This window comes from Bos mutus, chromosome 5, assembly GCF_027580195.1.
Source record: "Bos mutus isolate GX-2022 chromosome 5, NWIPB_WYAK_1.1, whole genome shotgun sequence".
Lineage (NCBI taxonomy): Eukaryota > Metazoa > Chordata > Mammalia > Artiodactyla > Bovidae > Bos > Bos mutus.
The window spans coordinates 74,262,163-74,289,401 of record NC_091621.1 but is presented as its reverse complement, the minus strand read 5'-3'; the positions used below and the strand labels follow the sequence as shown (position 1 = coordinate 74,289,401).

Below are 27,239 nucleotides of genomic sequence, written 5' to 3'. Positions count from 1 at the left end.
TGACATATATACATTACCATGTGTAAAATAGATGGTTAGCAGGAACCTATTGTAAAGCAGAGGAAGCTCAGCTTGGTGCTCTGCTATGACTTAGAGGGGTGGGATGGGACGTGAGGTGGGAGGATGTTCCAAGAGGGAGCGGATACATGTATATATATAGCTGATTCGCTTTGTTGTATAGCAGAAGCTAACACCACATTGTAAAGCAATTATATACCAATAAGTATAAATAAAATTCAAAAGATAAATTCAAAAAAAAAAGTAGGCATTTGGGCTGGGAGACAAAGAAACTTGAGTTTTAGACTTACTCAAGCTAAATGACCTCTGAGTCTTTCATCAATGAATTTGATTTCTTTATACATTATTTTCTTTCATACAACAACAGGATTGGGATCCATAACCTTTGATATCACTCCATGATTTCTGTGTCATGTTTTACAATGTTGCTATGGGAGTGTTAAATAAACACCAAGATCTCTTAAACTCCAGATTGAACATTATCTCACTTTATAAAATAAATAACAGTTTTTCCTTTGTTCTACTTTGCAGGTGTATAATTTGCTATCGGTAAAGAGAATCTTTAGCATGGGATATAGAGGCCCCATGAACGAAGATGGGGAAAAATGCATCAACGCGGAAGACATAACTCACAATGGAATCATTTACATTCCAAAGCAGTTCATCAGTGATGACGATGCTTACAGTATCTTTGAGGTAATTCCTTTTCCTAAAAACACAACCTAAATTGATCTCTACCTCATCATCAAGATGGAGAAGAGCTCTAGAATCTGATCTTCCTCTCAACCACCAAAAGACAAAGCTATGATTAACAGAAAAATATTGAAAGGTCAGAGGCATGGAGAACTTTGTACACACACAGACAGTCAGTCATGAATTTCTCTGGCACTTTAAGAGCAAGGGGTATACTTTTAGGGCCCACAACTTTAACCAAGTTGATCCCAAGGCTAGTTGTCACCATCATATATCCTCTCAGTGATTCTCAGAGGTTCCAATATGTGAGAAAAACAAAGCAAACATTTCCCACAGAGCCTCTGACATCCTTAAAAAAAGTGAATACTCTGTTGGCAACCACTGTAACAGTCATTTCACAATAAATGAATCAGCAAATGACTGAATACATAAAGTAAAATACTGCGGCCAACAGTTTCAGTGCAGTAAAATTTCAGGTAAATTGAAAGTAGCTGTTCATAGAGAAGAATTTGCAAAACTTGGAGTAGAAACATTAGCATGCCTTAGGTACATTAGAGCAAATGTGTATCTTTAACTGCAGTTAGGCAGAATTATGAAAGGGAAGTTTTTCCGGGTTGTGAGATTAAATCTTAGCTCCACCAAAAAGGACTGAAAACACTCGCTATACCTTGAGGAAGCCATGTGTCCTACTGCTGTGGAGGTCTGCAGCTTAGCTGAGAGCAGTTTAAACCTCCCTTTTCTGGAGCCTCCGGAATCAGTTGGTGGTGGAGGGAGAAAAAGAAGGCTCTTTATTAACTGTTAAATGTTTCTTTCTGACTTCTTTCTCCCTGTTCCATACCACTGGCACCACTGACAACGGTGCCTCAGAGTCCCACAGCTTCCCGAGCACTCTAGAGCACAGCAAGTAGTATTTAACTGTGACTAATATTGAAGAGGAAGTCTGTAGCAGGAATCAAGGAATCAAGCTACTGTGGATGTCTGAATGGGTGTTTTGCATGCAGAGTTTCAGTATACTTAAAACTGAGAAAGAAAAAAACGAAAGGATAAATCACAAAAGGGATGAGTTGAACACAGATATTCAGGCAAAGGCGTATTTCCCAATAAAAACAAAGCAAAGTGTAATGACTATGAAGAAAAATCTCCAATATGCAACCCTACAATTTCAAATGAAAAGAAACGGAAAACTATTCTCTGCAACAAAGTTAATGTGTGGTTTGAGGCAGGGGGAGGAAGGGAAGAAAAACATCCAAAGCTAAAACACTCAGTTTCTTGGAGGCAAAAGATAATTAAAGGGGCACTAAGCATATAGGAGACAAAATTCAGAAATAGGAATCAGAAGTGGATTCTAATCCCAACTCCCATTCATCAACTAGATGATCTGAACTCTCTGTGACCCCATTTTCATTTTTATAAAATACCTCTCTTCTCCACTGGGTGGAATTTTCACGATAATCCTATGAGTTCTATGTATAATACTAAGGGTATATAATACAGATGTAAGAAAATATCCCAGTCCCCAGACTGGATTGCCAATATGCTTTAATAATTATTTTTCTTCCAGTCTGTAGGATTAAATATTTTTACCAACTCAAAAATCCACAAGCCACATTTTTGTCAGCCGCTTCCATATCCAGGAATGTCTATGAACTATGGAGGTAAGGGTGAAAGTTATTTATCCGCTAAAATAATAGAAGAAAAGTAACGTTTTGCTAGGTTGGGATAAAAAGCCATTTTTTTAAGTACTGAATGTTATGACTCTGCAGCAATTTCTTGGTAAAATTTCCTCAAATAACTTTTTTCTCTAGAAAAAAAAAATGAAACATTATAATTTCTCTATCTCTCTCTGATCAAAATTAAATACAGTCTTGGTACTTTAAATCCTCTTTATCTACTGTGCCTTCAGTATCTGAATTAGTCAAGATAAGATAAATTATACCATCTTAGCAAACAAACCCCCACATCTCAGAGTCTAAGCACCTAACAGTTTATTTTAATGCTCTCACAAAAACTTCTTGTGAGGCCAGGAGCTGTTCAAAACACCTCCATTGGTCAGAACACTGACCAATCATTGTCAAGGAGATTCATTCAGCTTTCCTCTTGTGACTCCATCTCCAGCATGCCTTTCAAGGTTACTATCTTGGGGGAGAAGGAGTAGATATGCACATGACTTTACAGCCAGCTGTGGAAGTGGCACAAATCACAGTGCCCTACCTGCAAGGGATCTGAGAAATGTGAACGATTACATGGATATTATTTGCCTCTGTCGTTCTTTTATGGAAATCAGTGATTCTGACAAATTGAATAATAGAATAAAATAATTCAGCTTTTGGAAGACATACTGTTAGTCTCCTTGTGTATCTCAAGTATACATAGAAAAGAGGAAAAGTCAAAAAGATTCTATTTTCTCTTCTGCTGCTAACAGAGACATTTCTCTAGCCATGCTGAGATGCCTACAAATCCTGTTTCCCCCTGTACTGTGTGCTGAGCTACGTCACTTCAGTCGTGTCCAACTCTGTGAGCCTATAAACTGTAGCCTGCCAGGCTCCTCTGTCCATGGAATTCTTGAATATTGAAGTGGGTTGCCATGCCCGCCTCCACAGGATCTTCCTGACCCAGGGATTGAACTCATGTCTCTTATGGCTCCTACATTGGCAGGCAGGTTCTTTACCACTAGTGACACCCGGGAAGCCCATAAGCAGTATGTGCTGTGCTGTTCTTAGTCACTTAGTCATGTCTGACTCTTTGCGACCCCATAGACTGTAGCCTGCCAGGCTCCTCTGTCCATGGGGATTTTCCAGGCAAGAATACTGGAGTGGGTTGCCGTGCCCTCCTCCAGGGGGTCTTCCCGACCCAGGGATCAAACTCAGGTCTCCCACATTGCAGGCGGATTCTTTACCATCTGAGCGGTATAGGGGTGTTAAACTACTCTTTATTCTTCCTTTCACCAGTTGAAAAATCAGCTTAGGGAGAGTTACATTTGTTTTCATTTCTAGAGAAAAATACATTTGCCTCTAAACTATTTGATGAAGCAGCAGGATTAACCTTCCAATAAGACAAATAGATGAGTAAACAAAGTACGAAGGTGGTAGGGTAAATTGTTCTAATAAAAGCCATTCCCTGAGCATGTGGCCTTGTTCTACTTGATACATAAGGCAGCTCTGAGAAATTGATGATAAAACTCAGGCTTACATTAAGCCCTCTTGTTGTCTCTCCACAGCTCCAGGTCTAGCAAGTTCACAAAGACTACCAGGCCCCATACATGGAATGGCCACTCCTCTAGCAGGTATAGATGCAAGGGGAGTTTATCCATTGAGTGCGAGAGAAGACTCTTCAGCCATGAAAGTGAAAGAAACAATCCGGAAGTATTTCCCTGAGACCTGGATCTGGGAGTTGATACCACTCGAGTAAGTTGTGTGCTGCTTGGAACTGAGAATTTGAATCCTCCTCTACGATTCTGGTGTAATCGTAGGGCTCCCAGTCCTTTCTGTTCTGCCCCACTCTTTTCTGATAGATGTGTAGATTCATAGTTCATTTATCTCATAGCTAAACAATGCAATTTTGTTTTTCTAATTTGGTCCTGAGATACTTAAAACAATAGAAAGCCACCCTTGACCCTAAAAAGAAAAAAAAAAAATCAGAAACCTCTCTAGGAGCACCAAACTTTATATCGAGTTTAGCATTTATCACACTGGGTTTCTAAAGTGTCATGCTCTAGAGTCAGCTGTGGTCCATGCTTTTAAGAAAAGGAATTCATTTACTCTCGTCTTCTTTTTTCCCCTCTCTAGTATGTGGGGCAAACATGAGTTGGCAATCAAGGTCCCTGACACCATCACGGAGTGGAAGGCCAGTGCCCTCTGCTTGTCTGGAGCAGCAGGGCTTGGACTCTCACCCACCATCTCTCTCACAGCCTTCCAGCCCTTCTTCCTGGAACTCACTCTTCCCTATTCTGTGGTTCGAGGAGAAGCCTTCACACTCAAAGCCACTGTGTTCAACTATCTGTCCCATTGCATTCGGGTAAGGGCACTTGTCTGGATGTAAGTGAAGCTAGGAGGAAGGAACACACCATGCATTTCCTAAATCTCTCCCAGGTCATCTCCTAGTAAATCATAATTGAATACGATGTGGCCTAATTTTGGACTAGAATAGGTGCTAAGAACAAAGCTCCCCAACAGGTCCAAGGTGGTAAGGTTACAACCATCCAGGCTTCCCTAGTGGCTCAGATAGTAAAGAATCTGTCTGCAGTGTGGGAGACCTGGATTCAATCCCTGGGTTGGGACGATCCCCTGGAGAAGGTAATGTCAACCCACTCCAGTATTCTCGCCTGGAGAATCTCCAAGGACAGAGGAGCCTGGTGGGCTACAGTCCAGGCAGTCACAAAGAGTCAGACACGACTGAGTGAATAAGACTTTCACTTTCAAGTGCTAAGAACAAAGCTCCCCAACAGATCCAAGGTGGTAAGGTTATAGTCATCCAGGACTGTATTTTGTTTGTGTATTCCTGAATTCAGATATTACTCCCACCTGATTATTTTTTCACTCTAACAAAAGAAAAATATTTCTTCCTTGTGTTGGCACAAGCCTAAATCCTGAGTATTTATCCTGATTCCCATCAGTTTTTCAATGTCCTTATGGCAAACATCTAAACTACAAAATACTGACAGGATTTACCTTGTCTGAACAGCTTCTCAAAGCCTCTCATTAGTATGCATTGTCCCTTTAAGCGTCTTTCCCTCCCCCCTCCCTGACACCCCATTACTGACCTTTTCCCTGTGTTCTTTGTCCAACTTGTGGGTGGGAATGGGGGACAGGTGAGCATACAGCTGGAGGCCTCTTCTGCCTTCTTGGCCATCCCAGTAGAGAAGAATGAAGAATCTCAGTGTGTCTGTGGAAACAAGCAGAGAACCATGTCCTGGGCTGTGACCCCAAAGTCACTGGGTGAGTGATAATGGTGTTCACAAATCCTACTTCTTTTGTTGTAATGATTGCTTTCCACTCCCACTCAGATGCATGCTTTTCTCTCCTCTTTTGACAATGATCAATGGAAGGAAAACAATTATATATATTGGAGAGGCTTAAAAAGAAGAAACCATTCAATATAGGATCACTGTTTAACTCCTTAAGAATTTTATTCCCCAGGAGAGGTGAATTTCACAGCTACTGCAGAAGCCTTGCGGTCTCAGGAACTATGTGGCAATAAGGTGCCTCACTTCCCAGAAATTGGACAGAAGGACACCGTTATCAAGCCTTTACTAGTTGAGGTATGAAGGTCTAATCTCTCTGAGTCTCAGAAGCTTTATTATGGAAATCGCATTATCTAACATGTATGTGGCAGTGACATTTCATTCCCATGAATATGAATATGTCCACAACTCAAGCTTTCACTAACATTTTCTCTTCTAAAGTGATTGCTTCTTCTCGGATACATTATAACTTCTCTTTTTTTTAAATTCATTTTTTAATTGAAGAATAATTGCTTTACAATGTTGTATTAGCTTCTACTGTACAACAGTGTGAATCAGCTATATGTATACATGTATCCCCTCCTTCTGAATCCTCCCTTCCACTCACCTCCCAAATCCCATCCCTCTAAGTCATTACAGAGCACTGAGCTGAGCTCCCTATGCTATACAGCAGCTTCTCACTAGCTATCTATTTCACACACAGTAATATATATATATACATATATGTCAATACTACTCTCTCAATTCGCCCCACCCTCTCCTTCCTCCCTGTATCCACAAGTTTGTTCTCTATTCCTTCCCTGTAAATAGGGTCATCAGTACCTTTTTTCTAGATTCCATATGTATACAGATAACTTTTCTTCTTAATTTTCTTCTTTCAATACAAAGCCTGAAGGAATAGAAAGAGAAGAAACTTTCAACACACTTCTCTGTGCATCAGGTAAGTGTCAGAAATAGATAAAATTTTTATGTTAAGCCACTTGCCAAAGTATATGATGTGAAATGCCCTTGGAGGCACGTTTTCTCTGGTGGAAAAAAAAAAAAACGAAAGACGTATATTATCCCATGTGCAAATCAAAGAACATTTGATGGAGAACAATCTTTTCCTGATGAGGGCATCGAAAAGTTAAAGAGATTCACCTAAAAATTCTTGGCCAATAATGAGGACTAAAGCTGATGACTATCGGACAGGATTCTTTCCAATACACCTTGCTTCCCAAACTTCTTCCTACACAATTTTCCAAATATTGAAATATCTTTGCGGCACTGGTATTCTTGGTTATTCAGTTAATAGTTTAAGTGTATTCGTGTTTTTGTTTAAACAAATTATTTGAAGAATTTTAGGTCACTAACATATAGAGAAAAACAATCTTTAATGAACCCTTAAAATTACCATCTAAATTTTCATCCATTCATTTAGAAAATGACTATTAAAATGTTCAACTCTGCCCTATCTAAAATCATCTTGAGAACAATGCTTAGTGTACAGATGGCCTCTCTTCTCTATTTAAGTATCCCCTGATAATCTCAGCTAGTCACAGAACTTTAATAACTTTGTACCAGAGACGACAAAATGTATATATCTTTGGTCCATACCTCTTTCCTGAACTGATACTCATGTATTCAACTGTTCACTTATCATCTCCACTTACAGGCTTGGAGGTCTAAGAGGTCTCTCAAAACTAGCTTCCTCAAAACTGAACCCCTGCAGGACTCGCTGCTTCTCCTACAGTTTTCTTCATCTCAGATGCTGCTGCTGTGATGGAAATCCTATTCTTCTGCTTGCTGGAGATAAAAATTTTGGAGTTGTCCTTTAATTATATTCTTTCTCTTTTACTCCACACCCATTCAATTCCAAATCTAGTTGTTTCTACCTTTAAATATTATTCAGAATTTTCCCACTTCTCATCATGTCCACTCCTGCTCTAGACCTTTCTCTCTTGGATCATCTCAGCCACCTCCTAACTGGTCTCCTGGTCATCTTCCCTTGTTCTTCTATAGCAAGAGAATCATTGCAAAGCATATTTCACATATTTCACATTGCAAAACATATTTCCCTCCTCTGTTCAGAATCTTCCAAGAGTCTCCCATGTCCCTCAAAGTTAGAGCATGTCTCCAACCTCACCTACAAAGCCTTTCTACCCTTGTGACTTCATACCTTCTTACCCTGTCCTCCACTCACCCTGCTCTTCCTAGTCTAATCACACTGGTCTCCTAATCTGATCTTGGAACACATCCAGCATGCTATCATCTTTGGTGTCTTTTCATGTTTTGTTCCTTCTTCCAGCAAGTCTCTTCCCTTCATATCAGATCAGATCAGTCGCTCAGTCGTGTTCGACTCTTTGCGACCCCATGAATTGCAGCATGCCAGGCCTTCCTGTCCATCACCAACTCCCGGAGTTCACTCAGACTCACGTCCATCAAGTCAGTGATGCCATCCAGCCATCTCTTCCTCTGTCGTCCCCTTCTCCTCCTGCCCCCAATCCCTCCCAGCATCATACTCTTTTCCAATGAGTCAACTCTTCGCATGAGGTGGCCAAAGTACTGGAGTTTCAGCTTTAGCATCATTCCTTCCAAAGAAACCCCAGGGCTGATCTCCTTCAGAATGGACTGGTTGGATCTCCTTGCAGTCCAAGGGACTCTCAAGAGTCTTCTCCAACACCACAGTTCAAAAGCATCAATTCTTTGGAGCTCAGCCTTCTTCACAGTCCAACTCTCACATCCATACATGACCACAGGAAAAACCATAGCCTTGACTAGACGAACCTTTGTTGGCAAAGTAATGTCTCTGCTTTTCAATATGCTATCTAGGTTGGTCCTAACTTTCCTTCCAAGGAGTAAGCGTCTTTTAATTTCATGGCTGCAGTCACCATCTGCAGTGATTTTGGAGCCCAGAAAAATAAAGTCTGACACTGTTTCCACTGTTTCCCCATCTATTTCCCATGAAGTGATGGGACCAGATGCCATGATCTTCATTTTCTGAATGTTGAGCTTTAAGCCAACTTTTTCACTTTCCACTTTCACTTTCATCAGGAGGCTTTTTAGTTCCTCTTCACTTTCTGCCATAAGGGTGGTGTCATCTGCATATCTGAGGTTATTGATATTTCTCCCAGCAATCTTGATTCCAGTTTGTGTTTCTTCCAGTCCAGCATTTCTCATGATGTACTCTGCATTTAAGTTAAATAAGCAGGGTGACAATATACAGCCTTGATGTACTCCTTTTCCTATTCGGAACCAGTCTGTTGTTCCATGTCCAGTTCTAACTGTTGCTTTTTACTCCCTGATTTACTTAGTCTTCATCACTTATGATTTTTTAAAACTATTTATATATTTATTTATTTTGGCTATTCAGTTCAGTTCAGTCACTCAGTCATGTCTGACTCTTTGTGACCCCATGGACTGCAGCCTACCAGGCTTCCCTGTCCATCACCAACTCCCAGAGTTTGCTCAAACTCATGTCCATTGAGTCGGTGATGCCATCCAACCATCTCATCCTCTGTCATCCCCTTCTCCTCCTGCCTTCAATCGTTCCTAGCATCAGGGTCTTTTTGAACAAGTCAGTTCTTTGCATCAGTTGGCCAAAGTATTGCAGTTTCAGCTTCGGCATCACTCCTTACAATGAATATTCAGGACTGATTTCCTTTAGCATGGACTGGTTGGATCTCCTTGCAGTCCAAGGGACTCTCAAGGCTTTTCTCCAACACCAAAGTTCAAAACCATCAATTCTTCAGCACTCAGCTTTCTTTATGGTCCAACTCTCACATCCATACATGACTACTGAAAAAACTATAGCTTTGACTAGACAGACCTTTACTGGCAAAGTAATGTCTCTGCTTTTTAATATGCTGCCTAGGTTGGTCTTAGTTTTTCTTCCAAAGAGCAAGCGCCTTTTAATTTCAGGGCTGCGGCCACCATCTGCAGTGATTTTGGAGCCCAAAAATATAAAGTGTCTCACTGTCTCCATTGTTTGCCCATCTATTTGCCATGAAGTGACGGGACCAGATGCCATGATCTTTGTTTTTTGAATGTTGAGTTTTAAGCCAGCTTTTTCACTCTCCCTTTTCACTTTCATCAAGAGGCTCTTTAATTCTTCATTTTCTGCCATAAGGGTGGTGTCATCTGCGTATCTGAGGTTATTGATAGTTCTCCCGGCAATATTGATTCCAAGTAGTGTTTCATCCAGCCCAGCATTTTGCATGATGTACTCTGCATATAAGCAGGGTGACAATTTTCAGCCTTGACATACTCCTTTCCCAATTTGGAACCAGTCTGTTCTTCCATGTCCAGTTCAAACTGTTGCTTCTTGACCTGCATAGATATTTCTCAAGAGGCAGGTAAGGTGGTCTGGTATTCCCACCTCTTTCAGAATTTTCCACAGTTTGTTGTGATCCCACAGTCAAAGATTGTGGCATAATTAATAAAGCAGAAGTAGATGTTTTTCTGGTATTCTCTTGCTTTTTCAATGATAGAATAGATGTTGACAATTTGACCTCCGGTTCCTCTCCCTTTTCTAAATCCAGCTTGAAGATGTGAAGCTCATGGTTCATGTTGAAGCCTGGCTTGGAGAATTTGGAGCATTACTTTGCTAGTGTGTGAGATGAGTGCAATTGTGCGGTAGTTTGAACATTCATTGGCACTGCTTTTCTTTGGGATTGGAGTGAAAACTGGCCTTTTCCAGTCCTGTGGCCACTACTGAGTTTTCTAAATTTTCTAGCATATTCAGTGCAGCACTTTCACAGCATCATCTTTTACAATCTGAAATAGCTCAACTGGAATCGCATTACCTCTACTAGCTTTGTTCACAGTGATGCTTCCTAAGGCCCACTTGACTTCACATTCCAGGATGTCTGGCTCTAGGTCAGTGATCACACCATTGCAGTTGGGTCATGAAGATCTTTTTTGTATAGTTCTTCTGTGTATTCTTGCCATCTCTTCTTAATATCTTCTGCTTCTGTTAGGTCCATACCATTTCTGTCTTTTATTGTGCCCATCTTTCCATGAAATGTTCCCTTGTAATTTTCTTGAAGAGATCTTTAATCTTTCCCGTTCTGTTGTTTTCCTCTATTTCTTTGCATTGATCACTGAGGAAGGCTTTCTTATCTCTCCTTGCTATTCTTTGGAACTCTGTATTCAAATGGGTATAGCTTTCATTTTCTCCTTTGTCTTTTGCTTCTTTTCTCAGCTATTTGTAAGGCCTCCTCAGACAGCCATCTTGCCTTTTTGCATTTCTTTTTCTTAGGGATGGTCTTGCTCCCTGTCTCCTGTACAATGTCACAAACCTCTGTCCATAGTTCTTCAGGCACTCTGTCTATCAGATCTAATCCCTGGAATTTATTTGTCAGTTCCACTGTATAATTGTAAGGAATTATATCATACCTGAATGGTCTAGTGGCTTTCCCTACTTTCTTCAATTTAAGTCTGAATTTTGCAATAAAGAGTTCATGATCTGAACCACAGTCAGCTCCTGGTCTTATTTTGCTGACTATATAGAGCTTCTTCATCTTTGGCTGCAAATAATATAATCAATCTGATTTCGGCATTGACCATCTGGTGATGTCCATGTGTAGAGTCTTCTCTTGTGTTGTTGGAAGAGGGTGTTTTTTATGACCAGTGCAATTTCTTGGCAAAACTTAGCCTTTGTCCTGCTTCATTTTGTACTCCAAGGCCAAATTTGCCTGTTACTCCAGGTATCTCTTGACTTCCTACTTTTGTATTCTAGTCCCCTATGATGAAAAAGACATCTTTATTGAGTGTTAGTAGGTAGGTCTTCAGAGAACCATTCAACTTCAGCTTCCTCAGCATTACTGGTTGGGGCATAGACTTGGATTACTGTAATACTGAATGGCTTCCCTTGGAAATGAACAGAGATCATTCTGTTATTTTTGAGATTGCACCCAAGTACTGCATTTTGGACTCTTGTTGACTATGAAGGCTACTCCATTTCTTCTAAGGGATTCTTGCCCACAGTAGTAGATACAATGGTCATCTGAATTAAATTTGCCCATTCCAGTCCATTTTAACTCATTGATTCCTAAAATGTCAATGTTGACTCTTGTCATCTCCTGTTTGACCATTTCTAATTTACCTTAATTCACAGACCTAACATTCCCTGTTCCTTTCTGATTTTGGCTATACCAGGTCTTAATTGGGGCATGTGGATCTAGTTCCCTGACCAGGGATTGAACCCAGGCCCCCTGATTTGAGAGCATGGAGTCTTAGCCACTGAACCACCAGGGAAGTACCTGATTTTTTAATCAATGAGTATTTAGATGGCAACTTTATCCCCACACCCTACACTTCCTAGTTTACCTTGCCTCCCTAGCTCACTCATATAAACACTCTGCTTTATTTTTTGTATAGAACTTATCAGTATCTAGCATACTAAAAATTTGTTATTTTATTACTCCCATCAAAATGAACTTATTATGATGTCAGGAAATGTCTTCCAAAAATTGCTATATCACTGCACTTAATACAGAATCTGGTACATAGCACACACTTAATACATATTTATGGAGTAAATATGATTTTTTTACAACCACTAGCTATAGTGTAAGTTAAGATAAACAATAAAAAGAAGGAAATAAGTATAACAAGGTATATGCTTATACAGAGATCTATAGAGATTTAGCACAAATATATATGATTAATATGAACTTCACTGTGAGATGAATTGTGGCTGTAGCAGAAACTTGGATTGCATCAAAAAAATTAAATAATAACTAATAAAAACGTGATGTTGGATCTTGATCATAGAGACGGGAAAAAATGCAAACAGAGCTAGAACATTTCTCTCATTTTTCCCTCCCTTATGTGTATTTGTCTTGTTTCATTAGAAACTGGAGGATCTGAAAAGTTGTCATTAAAACTTCCTTCAAATGTGGTTGAAGGTTCTGCCAGGGCGACATATTCAGTTTTGGGTGAGTCTCCCATCCCAAAAGAAGCATCTGTCCATCCCTTTAACTCTAGTACATGGGGTCTCATCATCACTTCCTAATGAAGTCCCTGTGTCTAGGCATTGGACTGAGAGGAAGCACCAAGAACCACACTGTGTATTAGTGGGAAAGAGGGGCTGAATCGATGCTGTGCTACATCTTAAACCTTGATATACTCTAAAGAGTAAGGAGAGTCATCTCTTTGTGCTCTCACCTTCAAGATATTGGCTAGATAATGATGCTTTCTACTAGAGATGAAACTAATCCTTTTTTACCAGATGTGTGACTCATCAGAAAGGTATATCCTGCCATTTTGGTCTTTTACTATTTTTCCCATCTTTGAACATCTACTTTATTGTTCCCACATTTCTCTTTCTATTCTTGTTTTTCTTCACCTCTTATGCTTTCTGATCCTCCCCTTTATACATGATTTGGCTTCTCACTTAGCTAGTCATTTATTTTCCTACCCTAACATCAATCAACTGAGTTCCTCTAAATTTTTTTTCTGTATTTCATTCCTCAGGTGATATACTAGGCTCTGCAATGCAAAATCTTCAGAATCTTCTCCGGATGCCCTATGGTTGTGGAGAACAGAATATGGTCCTTTTCACCCCTAACATCTACGTTCTGAACTATCTAAATGAGACAGGACAGCTCACTGAGAAGATCAAGTCCAAAGCCATCAGCTACCTCATCAGTGGTGAGAGATTACCCCCAAAGGAAAAACATTAGTTGATTTCCTAAATATCTCCTCCATTGAACTCAAATCTACGTCCCTTCAATTAAGATTTAGTAATTACCTTTGCTGTGACATCCAACAAGATGTTTCACAATACAACCACAGAATTAAATGGCATCATCAAATCTTGGAGACTTTGTAGTAAAATAGTAGCTTCCCTGTGATTTCTCAATGAGTTTTAAGGAAAAGCCTGATTCCTTCTCCAGTGTCTCTGTTATTTCCTAAATCTATGCAAACATTCTTCTTCTTCAGGTTACCAAAGACAGTTGAACTATAAGCACAGTGATGGTTCTTACAGCACCTTTGGGGATCGTGATGGTAGAAGTCAGGGAAACACTTGGTAAGATAATTATTTCCATATGTTCTCTGTAGATCCAAGATGTTTCAGATAACTGGAAATAGCTCTTATCTGATACCTGGACTTACTGTGTAGAAATTTGTTATCCTTTTAAAACCCACATGCACATCATTGCTAGCAGAAGTTCTCACCATTTTATGTATGAAATGTTCTGATAGTACAGTTCTGATAGTACAGTTGTTGTTTAGTTGCTAAGTCATGTCTGACTCTTTTGGGACCCCATGGACTGTAGCCCACCTGGCTTCTCTGTCCATGGGATTTCCCAGGCAAGAATACTGGAGTGGGTTGCCATTTCCTTCTCCAGGGGATCTTCCAGACCCAAGGATAGAACCTGTGTCTCCTGCATTGCAGGCAGATAGTACAATAGATAATAGTAAAATTAGGGTCCCCTCAAGCAGAAATATAAGGCATAAGGTGTCACAATGTGAAATGAGAGAGGAAGAAGTTTCTATATTGTGCATTCAAGAAGGAGAGGAGGCGAAGAACAGAAAGACACTGTGATGTAGTAAAATCATTCAGAAAATGGCAATTTGGGTGAAGGCTTGGAGTCTCCAAAAAACATTTTATGAGAAAAAAAGTATCAACTCTGGAGAAACCAATAAAGTTGAGAGATTTTTAAATAGATTCAGAAGTTTGTTGGACAAATAAGAGTATATTCAGTATTCAAGGGCCATCTCGCCACCAATTTTCTCCATGGAACTGTGAAGCTATCTGGAGGCAGTGACACACAGTGAGCTTTCAAAAGGAGATGATCCGCAGGTCTCCTTCTCTTCTTTGCTGAACAGGCTTACTGCATTTGTGCTCAAGTCTTTTTCTCAAGCCCAGTCACACATCTTTGTGGAGGACTCGCACATCACAGACTCCCTTACCTGGCTCTCACGGAAGCAGAAGGAAAATGGTTGTTTCCAGCGCTCTGGATCATTGCTAAACAATGCTATTAAGGTGATGCCTTTAAATTTGTTCTGGTCCCTGAGAAGAGTGAAATGTATGAGTTGTGATGCTCCTATGGATTCCTCAAGTCCTGGTGATATAACTTTGAGAAGGACAGCAGAAGCAAAAGCTTTTGAAACCTAACGATAAATTAGGTGTTTCTTATGGTTAAAAAAATAGCATGTCCAAAAAACTCCACTATGTCACTAAAAATGAGGGAAAGTGATTTGGGATAGATTTCAGAATTTGGGGGTGAAGGAGGAAGCAGAGGAAACAATAATATTGCCCTAGAAAAGATACATTCTGGTGAAGATTAACCAAGGGGGAAATTAGAGTTAGCTGACTCTGGGTGATGGCTACTGGAGTGTTTGAGTGTCTCTGCCTCTGATCCTACAGGGTGGGGTCGATGATGAGGTAACGCTCTCTGCCTATATCACCATCGCTCTACTGGAGATGCCGCTGCTTGTCACCGTATGTACCGCCACTCCCAACCTGTACTTGCCTCTAATGTAAGGATGAAACTCATGGAGCTATGAATCTCTGAGGAAAATGAGTTGTTATTTTCACATTATTTAATATTAGTATATTTCACTGGCGCATAAAGGACGATAGATCCCTTGGGAAGCTGCAAAGAAAATTACCCTCTGGTCAGGACTGTGGTGTTGTGCAAGCACATTGGGGTGTTATATCTGTGGCTAGCCAGGGGACAGTTCATTAGCCTGGTTCAGCTAGCCTAAGGTCTTCCTTCATTTTCAGTAAGTCAGAAACAGAAAAACAAATTTCATATATTAATGCATATATGTGGAATCTAGAAAAGTGGTACAGATGAATCTCTTTGCAAGGCAGAAACAGGATTGATGTGGAAAATGAGAACATATGGATACCAAAGGGGAAAGATGGAGGTGGGATGAAGTGGGAGATGTGGATTGACATATACACACTACTATGTATAAAATAGATAACTAATGGGAACCTGCTGTATAGCACAGGGAACTCTACTCAGTGCTCTGTGGTGATCTAAATGGGAAGGAAATCCAAAAGGGAGAGGATATATGTATACGGAGAGCTGGTTCACTTAGCTGTACAGCAGAAACTAACACGTTGTAAAGCAGCTATACCCTCCTGCCCACCCCCCCAATTAAATAAATAAGTAAATGGCTGAAACAAGGGAAAACAGAAGCAGGGTCTTTATCTTCTTTATAGCACTCAATTGTCCGCAATGCTCTCTTCTGCCTGGAAAGGGCCTGGCAATCTGCCTCAGAGGCCCAAGGAAGTTTTGTCTATACCAAGGCGTTATTGGCCTATGCCTTCGCACTAGCAGGAGACCAAGCCAAACGAAACAAACTGCTTGAGTCACTACACAAAGAGGCTGTAAAAGAAGGTAAGAATTGACTTCCAAAAATCACCAATGATCAAAGGGAGAGACCCTATTTTATTTACATCTATTTTGGGCTTCCCTGGTAGCTCAGCTGGTAAAGAATCCACCTGCAATGCAGGAGACCCCAGTTCAATTCCTGGGTCAGGAAGATCCCCTGGAGAAGGGATAGGCTACCCACTCCAGTATTCTTGGGCTTCCCTGGTGGCTCAGCTTATATCTGCCTGCAATGCAGGAGACCTGGGTTCTATCCCTGGTTTGGGAAGATCCACTGGAGAAGGGAATGGCTACCCACTCCAGTGTTCTCACCTGGAGAAATCCATGAACTGTATATAATCAGTCCATGGGGTTGCAGAGTTGGAAATGACTGAACACCTTTCACTTTTCACTTTCACATCATGCTTATATTATATTATATCCATTTTATTATTATAAGAAGATTAATTATTACTGACCTAACATCTCTAGGTAACATGGATGATTTTATCAATTCACACATTATAAGCCTTGAAACAGTCCAGTTTCTAATATCACACAAGGATGTAATAAAGATACGAGGTGATTTACTGGAACCTCAATGTACTTTCTTGGCAAAGATTAGGTTTATTGGTGATTACATAATACTTTCACTTCATGTATGTCTGGGCTTCCCTGATAGCTCAGTTGGTAAAGAATCTGCCCACAATGCAGGAGACCCCGGTTCAATTCCTAGGTCGGGAAGATCCACTGGAGAAAGGAAAGACTACCCACTCTAGTAATCTTGGGCTTCCCTGGAGGCTCAGCTGGTAAAGAATCTGCCTGCAATGCGGGAGACCTGGGTTCAATCCCTGGGGTTGGGGAGATCCCCTGGAGAAAGGAAAGGCTACCGACTCCAGTATTCTCGCCTGGAGAATTCCATGGACTGTCTAGTCCATAGGGTCACAAAAAATCAGAAACGACTGAGAGGCTTTCACTTCACTTCATGTATGTCCATTCACTGGGTGAGCTGTAATTACAGGGATCATTCATGAATTAGATTTTTGAAAATGTTCTCTAAGCTGAAGATGATATCCTTTTTTATTTCTAAGAGGACTCAATCCACTGGCAACGTCCTAGAAAGCCTCAAGAAGTTAATGAACTCTACAGTCCACACCGGGCTCCTTCTGTTGACGTGGAGATGACATCTTACTGCCTCCTTGCCCATCTTACTGCCCAGCCTGCCCCATCTTCAGAAGATCTGTCTGTGGCTACACAGATTGTAAAATGGCTCACCAAGCAACAGAACCCCAATGGGGGCTTCTCCTCCACTCAGGTCTGTGAAAAGACTCTAGGAAGAAAAATAAATGTACTAATACCTATGTAGACTCAACCATATTCTAAGAGTTGAGTAAGTGAATAGTGTTTCTAATTTATATTTTATTCTTGCATTACCAAAAATGTTTCAGCCTCATTATTTTACACTTGGATTATTTCTCTGTCCTCTATACAATCTCTCATATTTTCTCTTCTTAGTGGATCCTCTTCTATAAAGTAACCAATCTTCCTAAAGCAGTGTTTTCATACGATTACTTCCTTTAGGGTCTTTCCTGGTGGTCCAGACTCTGTGCTTCCACTGCAGGGGGCTCAGGTTCCATCCCTGGTTGGTGGGGGAACTAAGATCCCACATGCTTTGTGGCATTTTTCATCCAAAGCCTAAAATTAATTTGCCCAAACTATTTCCTCTCCTCGGTAAACATGAATAATCTTGTCTAATAAGGCTGATCTCTTCGCTTTTCCTGAAATTGGCTCACTCTTCTCCAGGTCTTAACTTCCAATATGCCCCTCCCTATTACTGCCTGATGCCTCTTTTCTGTCTGCATAAGTCTTTCTCACTATTCACAGATAATCTTATTTCTCATCTTCTTCACAGCCTTCTCTTATTATGTATACTAGCTCCAACTCCTTCTTTCTCTGAATTTTCCCAACAAATATTGTTATAGAAATGTATATATTACATGTGTCCATGCTCAGTCATGTCTGACTCTTTGTGACCCCATGGACTGTAGCCCATGAGACTCCTCTGTCTTTGGGATTCTCCAGGCAAGAATACTGGAGTAGGTTGCCATTTCCTCCTTCAGGGATCTTCCTGACCCAAGGATCAAACCCAAGTCTCTTGCATCTCCTGCATTGGCAGGCAGATTATTTACCACTCTGCCACCTGTGAAGCTCGTAGAAATACACAGAACTGTATAGATTATTGAAATGTGTTCTACTTTATGTCAACTATTTGAGTCTTAGTCCCATACGTATAATGTAAACTACTTGAATGAGGAAACTGCATTTCCCCAAAGTACCTAAGGGTTTCCAGATGGCTCAAATGGTAAAGAATCTGCCTGCAACGTGGGAGACCTGGAGTCAATCCCTGGGTTGGGAAGATCCCCTGGAGAAGGGAATAGCTATCCACTCCAGTATTCTTGCCTAGAGAATTCCATGGACAGAGAAGCCTTGTGGGCTACAGTCCATAGGATCTCAGGGTAGGACATGATGGAGTGACTAACACACACAAAGAACCTAGAATAGTTCATGATGAATAACGAGCTCTGAATAGACTTGAAATTCAGTGAATGAACAGTGTTTATGACTAGATAACTCTGAGAGTAGCATGGATATGGTTTATATCCAGTATGATTTGGCCACCTTCCTCTCCTATAATTTCTGCACCCATCTTTTTTCAGGATACAGTGGTGGCTCTTCAGGCACTCTCCAAATATGGAGCAGCAACTTTTATTAAAGGGGAGAAAGCAGCTACTGTCACCGTCAAGTCTGCAGGGACCTTCTCTGAAGAATTCCAAGTAGATGAAGCCAAACGTCTACTGCTGCAGGAGGTGGCTTTGCCAGAGATCCCGGGGAAGTACAGCACAGCCGTGACAGGGTCGGGATGTGTGTACATCCAGGTGAGACTTGCCAGGGTTCCAGAAGTGTCACAAATGGGAGATCAAGTCTCAAGAAGTAGATCTGAAGTCCAAAACAGAGAAAGAAATGTGTACCAAGGGGAAATATAAATTACCTAGAAGCAATAGATTGAGTGCAAAAATAAGGGCTTTTTTTTCTCCCCATTCATTTTAGACATCCTTGAGATATAATATCCTACCCAAGAAAGAAGGAAAAGCTCCCTTTACTCTGAAAGTTGAAACTCTCCCCAAAAACTGTGATGGAGTCAGCACTCACAGGAAAGTCCAGATTCACGTCAATATTAGGTAAATTGTAAATTGATACCTGACTTTTAGAATAGATAGAGTATGGTGAAACTGATTTTCTGATGCAGAGGATCTTCACTGTCCAGGGTCATACATAATGAATAAGAAATTCTTGCAATATTTATTAAAAGAAAATTTTCTTCACTCTTAGCCAAAAAGCCGTAATGTTGAGAATATGATGTCACTATACCTGCAGAGTATGACTTCTTATGAGTTTTCCAAACAACCACATGCTCAGTTGTTAGTCATGTCCCACTCTTTTGCAACCCCATGGATTGTAGCCCACCAGGCTCCTCTGTCCATGGAGTTTTCCAGGCAAGAATACTGGAGTAGGTTGCCACTTCCTTCCTACCCGAGGTGGGTCTTGTTGCCAAGCCAGGGATCAAACATTGGCTGCATTGGCTGGCAGATTCTTTACCACTAGTGCCACCTGGGCAGCCCCCCAGACAACTATAACAGAAGAAAATAGAGTAGATGGTGAAGTTGAATGGTAGCCAGGGATAGGAAACACTAGAAATAAAAAAGGAGAGACTTCTGTCTTGAATGAAGTCCAAAGGATTTTGTTTGACTGCCTTGTCCGTACACCTTGACTTCATAGTTACACTGGGGAACGACCCAGCTCCAACATGGTCATTGTTGATGTGAAGATGGTATCAGGCTTCATACCTGTGAAATCATCGGTGAGAAAGGTAAGCCCTAAATCCCTCACAGATAGCAAAGTCATGGCAAATAAATGCTGTAAATTTTATTTTTTTGATTCAGTTCTTCAAGAGGTCTCTCAAACTTGTGTCTCTAGTGTGTGTTTCCATTATTCGAACAGTGAGCATCCTAGTTATATGGTCTCAACTATAAGATATAAATCATAAACATGGTTAATAATGTTTAACCTTGAGACTTCTAGGAATGCACAGTGCATTGAATTATCTTTCCATTATGTATAAAAAGGAAAAGGGAGACTACATCATATGCATGTATGTACATATATTCTCCATTTTTAAATTTTTTTTCTGAGCTTTTCCTTGACATAGAAGAGAAAGTTTTTTATCTCTTTATCATTGAACAAATGTTTGCTTTAGAGTTTTGATCATTTTCCTTATTGGTTCAAGGAAGTTTCCAATTATAATTTACAAAAGTTATTGTAGCAAATGGGCCCTGTGCTTTAGTTCAAATCTTTTTCTGTATTTTAGATGACAGTGATTTTATTTTTAATTAGTATAATAAATCACATTGGTCTTTTAAATTCTGAAGCAACTTTACATTCTTAGGACTAACTGGACCTGCTCGTTGTGTTTATTTTTTAAAATAGATTTCTGGATTCTATTTGCTTATAGATGGTTGTGTTTTGTTTTTTTTTTTTTAATATCATGACTGACACTCAGTTCAGTTCAGTCACTCAGTCGTGTCTGACGCTTTGCGACCCCATGAACAGCAGCATGCCAGGCCTCCCTGTCCATCACCAACTCCTGGAGTTTACCCAAACTCATGTCCATTGAGTCAGTGATGCCATCCAACCATCTCATCCTCTGCCGTCCCCTTCTCCCAGTGACTGACGTCATCCCAGTGACCAACACTGGGCTATATTTTTTGTTTCTTACACTATTCTTACTGGCTTCTGGTATCAAAATTATGCTAGACTCAAAAGATGGGGAGAAATGTCTTTTAACCTCCCCCCCCCTTTTTTTTTTAAATATAGTTAGAAGATAATTCCCTGTCTCTATATGTAGATAATAGATAGGGAGGGTGTTGAGTCAATGTTATTTTTATTACTATTGCTATTATTCTTGAGGAGATCAAATTAGAGTGTGATGTCTCTGAGAAGCCATTTAGAACATAAATATCTGAAGACTGTCTCAGCCTGAAAGTCCCTCATCTCATACCCTTTGGTGTATCCTCTGCGTCTACAGCTCCAGGAAATGGCTCAGATTCAGAGGACTGAAGTGAGCACCAACCATGTCCTGATTTACTTTGAAGAGGTAAGATTCTCTGTGACTCTGCTAGATCCAGGAGAGCCATTAGAGGTTCTAACAAACAAGCCAACCCAGGTTCCAAAGAACGTACTTCACATACACAGCTTACCATATTACAAAAGTCTCTGGTATAAGTGTTAGTCACTCAGTCGTGACTAACTAACTATTCTTCAGGGAAGAATACTGGAGTGGGTTGCCATTCCCTTCTCCAGAGGAATCTTCCTGACCCAGGGATTGAAGCCGGGTCTCCCACATTGTAAGGCAGATTCTTTACCATCTGAGCCTCTAGGGAAGCCTGTATTATAAAACTCCCTGGTATTTCATTTACGAAAGGGGAGAAAAAAGCTATAGAGGAAAATGAATCCTGGCCAAGTCAACAGGCTTCATTTACTACATTTAACTGTCTGTAGAATTGTCTTCTTGCCCTTCTTTTATCTGTCCTTGAATGTATTATATAAGTCCGAAGCCATCTCGTTCTCTCCATAGGTTTTGGTACAGAGAATAGCATAAGTACAGTGTTTGATAATATCTTAAAGAAAGAGAGACAAAGTTAATCTTTGATTCTAATTCAGTTTTCCTGTCTCTCCAGCTGACCCATCATATCCTGAGTTTCTTCTTCTCAGTGGAACAAGACATCGCAGTAAAGAATTTAAAACCAGCCACTATAAAGGCATATGATTACTATGAGACAGGTGAGTGAGAGTCAGACATGCCAAGCCTTGAAAGGAAAAAGATGACTAACCTAGGATAGTGTCACCATAACTGAAAGAAAACTCCACAATCTCTCACTGGAAGAAAGAGTGAGTTTATGACCACAGGATAATCTTATTCGTAATACTTGCCCCCAAACAAGTATTAGAGTCATTCTTATAAACTGATCATAAAGCAATAAGGGGATCAGTTCTTTCTAAATTCTCCTATGAAGTTGTTTGTTCTACACTGAATTATTCTAGAAAGGAAAGAAAAGCAGCAATAACTTAAAAAAAAATACTTCTCAGTACTAATGTGTGCTATGAGACCCAAAATTTGATCTATTTTTCACCTGGGCCTTGGAGAGTCACAAATTTGGGGAAACTGTGTAATATATCAGGAAATTCTTTGATTTGCTCATGACTCTGAACTAGAAACTTACCAGCATCTTAGCATGCTGGTGGTGTTCCAACTTAAAAAAAAATACTTCTCAGTACTAATGTGTGCTATGAGACCCAAAATTTGATCTATTTTTCACCTGGGCCTTGGAGAGTCACAAATTTGGGGTAACTGTGTAATATATCAGGAAATTCTTTGATTTGCTCATGACTCTGAACTAGAAACTTACCAGCATCTTAGCATGCTGGTGGTGTTCCAACTTAACTCTTTCTTAGAAAAGAAAAGGTTCACAGCAGAAGGTACAACTCCAATAAGAAAAACATAATTGTGAAAAAGAGCTATACAGTGTCCTACAGAAAGACAGTTATCCATTTGTGAACTTTGTATCCAAGCCCAACTTTCTGTTACTTCCCACCAAACAATCCCAAGTAGCTTAGTACAAAAGAAGTCCTTTTATTGGCTCTATAACTATGCTTTATACTTTCTTTCATAATTTACACAATTTATTTACAGTTAACTACTCATGTGCCTATTACTGCATGTCTGTCTTCACTCTGTCTCATTCTTTTTGCATTTCAGAGGAATTCACCATTGAAGAGTACAGTGTTCCCTGCAGTGCTGGTAAAGTATAGACAGTAAAATCTGATGCCAATGAAAAGAAAATAAATAAGCATTTGTTGTTTGAGTAAAGCTGCTTCTTGAGCATTCCCTTACCATATTATAAAACTCCTTGGTGAATCATTTATGAATTGAACTATCTCAGATGTATTATAGACTTTCACAGTAGGAAAAAATGTAAGTAAAATATAATTACATGTATCTAGGTTGACTTGCTTGAGGATGAATCACATATTTGCCACATATAAAAGCTAAATCATTTAATATTTAGTTTACATTTCTGTGCTCAGTGGTGATATATTTATCACCCATGGCCTTTCTGAGATGTTTCTAAACTTACACAAGTTAAAGTCAGGCAACTTTTCACTCTAAAATTGTCCATATAATATTGCACAAGAGATGTGATCTATAAGATGTTCCTTTTGGCTGATTGACAGGGTTCATCTTGACAATACAACACTTGCTATGGGACTTTCCACTCTCCACTTTAAAACATGGAAAAACTGAGAACAGCCTTATCAATAAAAATAAATAAGCATACTAAGTTCAAATATTTATCATTAAAATATGAAAAATTATTCATTTATTAGATCACAAAATTTTCCTAATATTTCTATCTTTTCTTTACTGTTTAGAATCTGAACATGGAAATGATTGAAGATGGTAACTTGTGGACCTCATCAGATGAACTGCTCCAGAAACAAAGAACAAAGACTTATTAGAAGAGAGGCCAGTGGGAGAAAGAAGGGACAGGAATTGGAAGTATGCTAAATTTGTATGTTGAATAAATTTATGACATTTATAACTCTTTTTATCAATATTATATTTTCCTTCTTATGTATCTATTCTCCACAGTGTTTTGTTGGTGTTTTTTTTTTTTTTTTTTGGCCACTCCACATAGCATGCAGGATCTTAGTTCCCCAACCAGGGATCTAACCCTTGCCCCATGCAGTGGAAGCACAGTATGTTAACCACTGGACCCCAGGGAAGTCCCTATAGTGTTTTTAAAAATACAGAAAAACTACACAAAGAGGTACACCAAAAAATCTGCAGATAATTAAAAATTAAATTCCAAAATCTGCTTTCCCAGAAGATGGGGGAAAGAAAACAATATTTCTAAATATTGGAAACAACCAAAATGTCCATCAAACTAGCTGTGGTACATCCATACCATGGAATACTACTCACTAATAAAGACAGACAAAGCACTGATACAAACAACAACTTGGATGGATCTCAAAAACTTTACACTGAGTGAAAAGAAATACAATTTCCAAAGGCACACTGTATGACTCCTTTCATAAAACATTCTTGAAATGACAAAACCATGGAAATGGAAGATAAATGAATGGTTTCCAGGGGTTATGGGTGCTAGGGAAATGGGAAAAGGGGTGTGACTTACAAAGGGATTGCATTAGAGAGACCTTTGTGCTGAAGAAATCCTGCATGTGTGGAAGCAGAAGTCCTGGTTTGAATTTTTACATTTAATTCCATCTCAAGTTGTTTTGTTGTCTATTGTGTGCTATATGAGTTGATATCTAAATTGACTTTTTTTTCACTTATGTAGCCTTCTAATAGTCCCATTATCATTTATTAACCAATTCAATATTTCCCTGCTAATAAGAATGACTCCTTTATCACAAATTAAAATATATATTTTAGATTTGTTTCTAAATGATTTATTCTATTTCACTGATTAACCAGTTTATTCTTTCATACATGCTAAAATATTTGAATCAATGTGGCTAAATGAAATGTTGTAACTATTCAGCTGTTCAGTTCTCACCTTTTCTTTGCAATACTAAGCTTATCATTTATTCCAGGTAAAATTTTGAAATTTTTTTATGATGTGAATTATCCCTATAGTCACATTGGGTATTGTCTGGAGATACACTGAATACAAATAAATGTATAATGATCATGAATGTCAATTTTTTTTTACAATATTTAGGCTTCCTTAGTCAGACACATTTTCTGAATTCACTTGTGAATTCTAATTCGGACTTAATTTCTGAATTTGGACTGAACTACAAAATGAAAATTAAAGATTAATTTCATGGGCATAAATAGCAAAAATAAGTTGAAAGAATAATAAAATGTATGCATGCATGTGTGCTTAAGTTCCCTCAGTCATGTCTGACTCTTTGCAACCCTGTGGACCCTAGCCTGCCAGGTTCCTCTGTCCATGGGATTTCCCAGCCAAGAATACTAGAGTAGGTTACCATGCCCTCCTCCAGGGGATCTTCTCGACCCAGGGATCGAACCCTCATCTCTTATGTCTTTTGCATTGGCAGGCGGGTTCTTTACCACTAGCGCCATCTGGGAAACCCGATAAAATGTATACAAATAGACAAATTAAAAGATAAGGGCAAAAATAAAATTACAAAATAAGTAAAGACTAGAACAATAATTGTCATTTTTTTATGAAAACCACTGAAAGGTTTTTAAAAGGAGAATTATTTCAGAGTTGTATTATAGGTAGTCCATCTTTTAGGCCATGGCAGGAAAAAGAAAGCAAGTTTTTTTTTCTGATCTTTCTGATTTCTGGTAGAGTCATTTGTGCAGAACTGTTCTCTTTTCATGCTTCTGATGGTTTAGCACAAATATCTCTCTTTTGACTTGTACAATTCCACACCTTAAAAAATTGTTTTTTCCCCATCTTCTGTACAGTCAGAGCTCTTTGAAAGCCAGACCTGTATCTTAATCATGTCTGCCGCCTGTTCACCGAACACAGTTCTGGGAATATAGTAGACAGTGAAAAAAATGGGTCAGTGCTGAGTGAGCATATTCCCTCAAGCAGAGAGATAGAGGAGAAATGGAATAATGCAAAGGTTTTAGGACATACCAGTAGAGAAAATGAGCCAGAAAGATCATTTTCACTCAAACCTGACTTGAATTGCTTACTGTTTCACAAACACATAAAACAGATTTTCATACTTTTCCAAAGTCAGAGAAATAAGAAGAAGGAATTTTGGTTATTATTAGGACTTGAGGTAAAATTTGCCAGCTTCCCAGGTGACTCAGTGGTAAGAATTCATCTGCTAATGCAGGACACGAAGGAGACACGGGTTCGATCTCTGGGTCAGGAAAATCCCATGGAAGAGGAAATGGCAACCCACTCCAGAAAATAAAATAATTCATGATATAAATTAATAAATCTATGAGTCATGAATATTGCTAGACTTCAATGCAAATGTGGGTAAACAGACTGATTTATAAATTTTAATCTGTTCTAGTACAGCCTTTCAAAGAACGTTTATTAGTATTTAATACAAAGCAGAAGTATTGCTGAAAATCTTCCTTTTTTAATTGAAGTATAATTGATGTGCAATATTATGTTAGTTTTGGGTATACATCATAATGATTTGGCGTTTAAATATAAAATGATCACCACAGTAAGTCTCATAACCATCTGTTACCATACAAAATTATTACAGTATTATTGACTATGTTCCTTATGCTATGTATTACGTCCCCATGACATTTATTTTATAACCAGTTTTGTACCTCTTAACCTCCTTCACCTGTTTCACCCAACCTCCCACCCACCCTTCTGGCAACCACCAGTTTGCTCTCTGTATTTATGAGTTTTTAGATTCCTCATACAAGCTGGATTGGCCCTGGTGGCTCAGACAATAAAGAATCTGCCTGCAATGTGGGAGACCTGGGTTTGATTCCTGGGTCAGGAAGATCCCCTGGAGAAGGAATTGGCAACCCACTCCAGTATTCTTGCCAGGAGAATATCCATGGACAGAGGAGCCTCGTAGGCTTAAGTCCACGGGGTCACAAAGAGTTGGACACAACTGAACAACAAACACACACATATAAGATCATACAGTGTTTGTCTTTCTCTGTCTGATTTATTCCACTTAGCATAATACATCTAAGTTCACTCATGTTGTCAAAATGGCAAGATTTCATTTTTTCTTTTAGCCAAGTAATATGCCATTCTTTAGCCATTTATCTATCAATGGACATTTAGATTGAATCCATAATTTAGCTATTGTAAATAATGCTGAAGTGAACATGAAGGTAGATATATCTTTTCAAATTAGTGTTTTGGTTTAAACTTTTAAGAACCTCTAGAATTTGAAAACAGTGACAGAGTTTATTTTCTTGGGCTCTAAAATCACTGCAGATGGTGACTGCAGCCATGAAATTAAAAGACTCTTGCTCCTTGGAAGAAAGAAAAGCTATGACGTATTTAAAAACAGATTAAAAGCATATTAAAAAGTAGAGACATTTCTTTGTTGACAAAGGTCCGTCTAGTCAAAGCTATGGTTTTTCTAGTAGTCATATATGGGTGTGAGAGTTGGACCATAAAGAAGGCTGAGCACGGAAG

At 39.4% G+C, this 27,239-nt stretch overlaps 1 protein-coding gene across 1 annotated transcript in view; it reads left to right on the top strand.

The window, feature by feature from the left end:
* LOC102270397 (pregnancy zone protein-like) overlaps nucleotides 1-24,822 on the top strand; it is a 60,690-nt gene extending 35,868 nt beyond the window's left edge. Inside the window, exons 17-37 of the mRNA XM_070371048.1 lie at nucleotides 550-714; nucleotides 2,273-2,366; nucleotides 3,929-4,115; nucleotides 4,497-4,725; nucleotides 5,519-5,645; nucleotides 5,847-5,968; nucleotides 6,560-6,611; nucleotides 12,508-12,591; nucleotides 13,130-13,306; nucleotides 13,598-13,685; nucleotides 14,489-14,645; nucleotides 15,030-15,104; nucleotides 15,837-16,014; nucleotides 17,076-17,299; nucleotides 18,702-18,920; nucleotides 19,093-19,223; nucleotides 19,822-19,912; nucleotides 21,128-21,196; nucleotides 21,780-21,882; nucleotides 22,859-22,900; nucleotides 23,533-24,822. Coding sequence (XP_070227149.1) covers nucleotides 550-714; nucleotides 2,273-2,366; nucleotides 3,929-4,115; nucleotides 4,497-4,725; nucleotides 5,519-5,645; nucleotides 5,847-5,968; nucleotides 6,560-6,611; nucleotides 12,508-12,591; nucleotides 13,130-13,306; nucleotides 13,598-13,685; nucleotides 14,489-14,645; nucleotides 15,030-15,104; nucleotides 15,837-16,014; nucleotides 17,076-17,299; nucleotides 18,702-18,920; nucleotides 19,093-19,223; nucleotides 19,822-19,912; nucleotides 21,128-21,196; nucleotides 21,780-21,882; nucleotides 22,859-22,900; nucleotides 23,533-23,555 — 2,637 coding nt within the window. The 3' untranslated portion in view covers nucleotides 23,556-24,822. The remainder of the gene's footprint in view (nucleotides 1-549; nucleotides 715-2,272; nucleotides 2,367-3,928; nucleotides 4,116-4,496; nucleotides 4,726-5,518; nucleotides 5,646-5,846; nucleotides 5,969-6,559; nucleotides 6,612-12,507; nucleotides 12,592-13,129; nucleotides 13,307-13,597; nucleotides 13,686-14,488; nucleotides 14,646-15,029; nucleotides 15,105-15,836; nucleotides 16,015-17,075; nucleotides 17,300-18,701; nucleotides 18,921-19,092; nucleotides 19,224-19,821; nucleotides 19,913-21,127; nucleotides 21,197-21,779; nucleotides 21,883-22,858; nucleotides 22,901-23,532) is intronic.
* The last annotated feature ends 2,417 nt before the right edge of the window (nucleotides 24,823-27,239 follow it).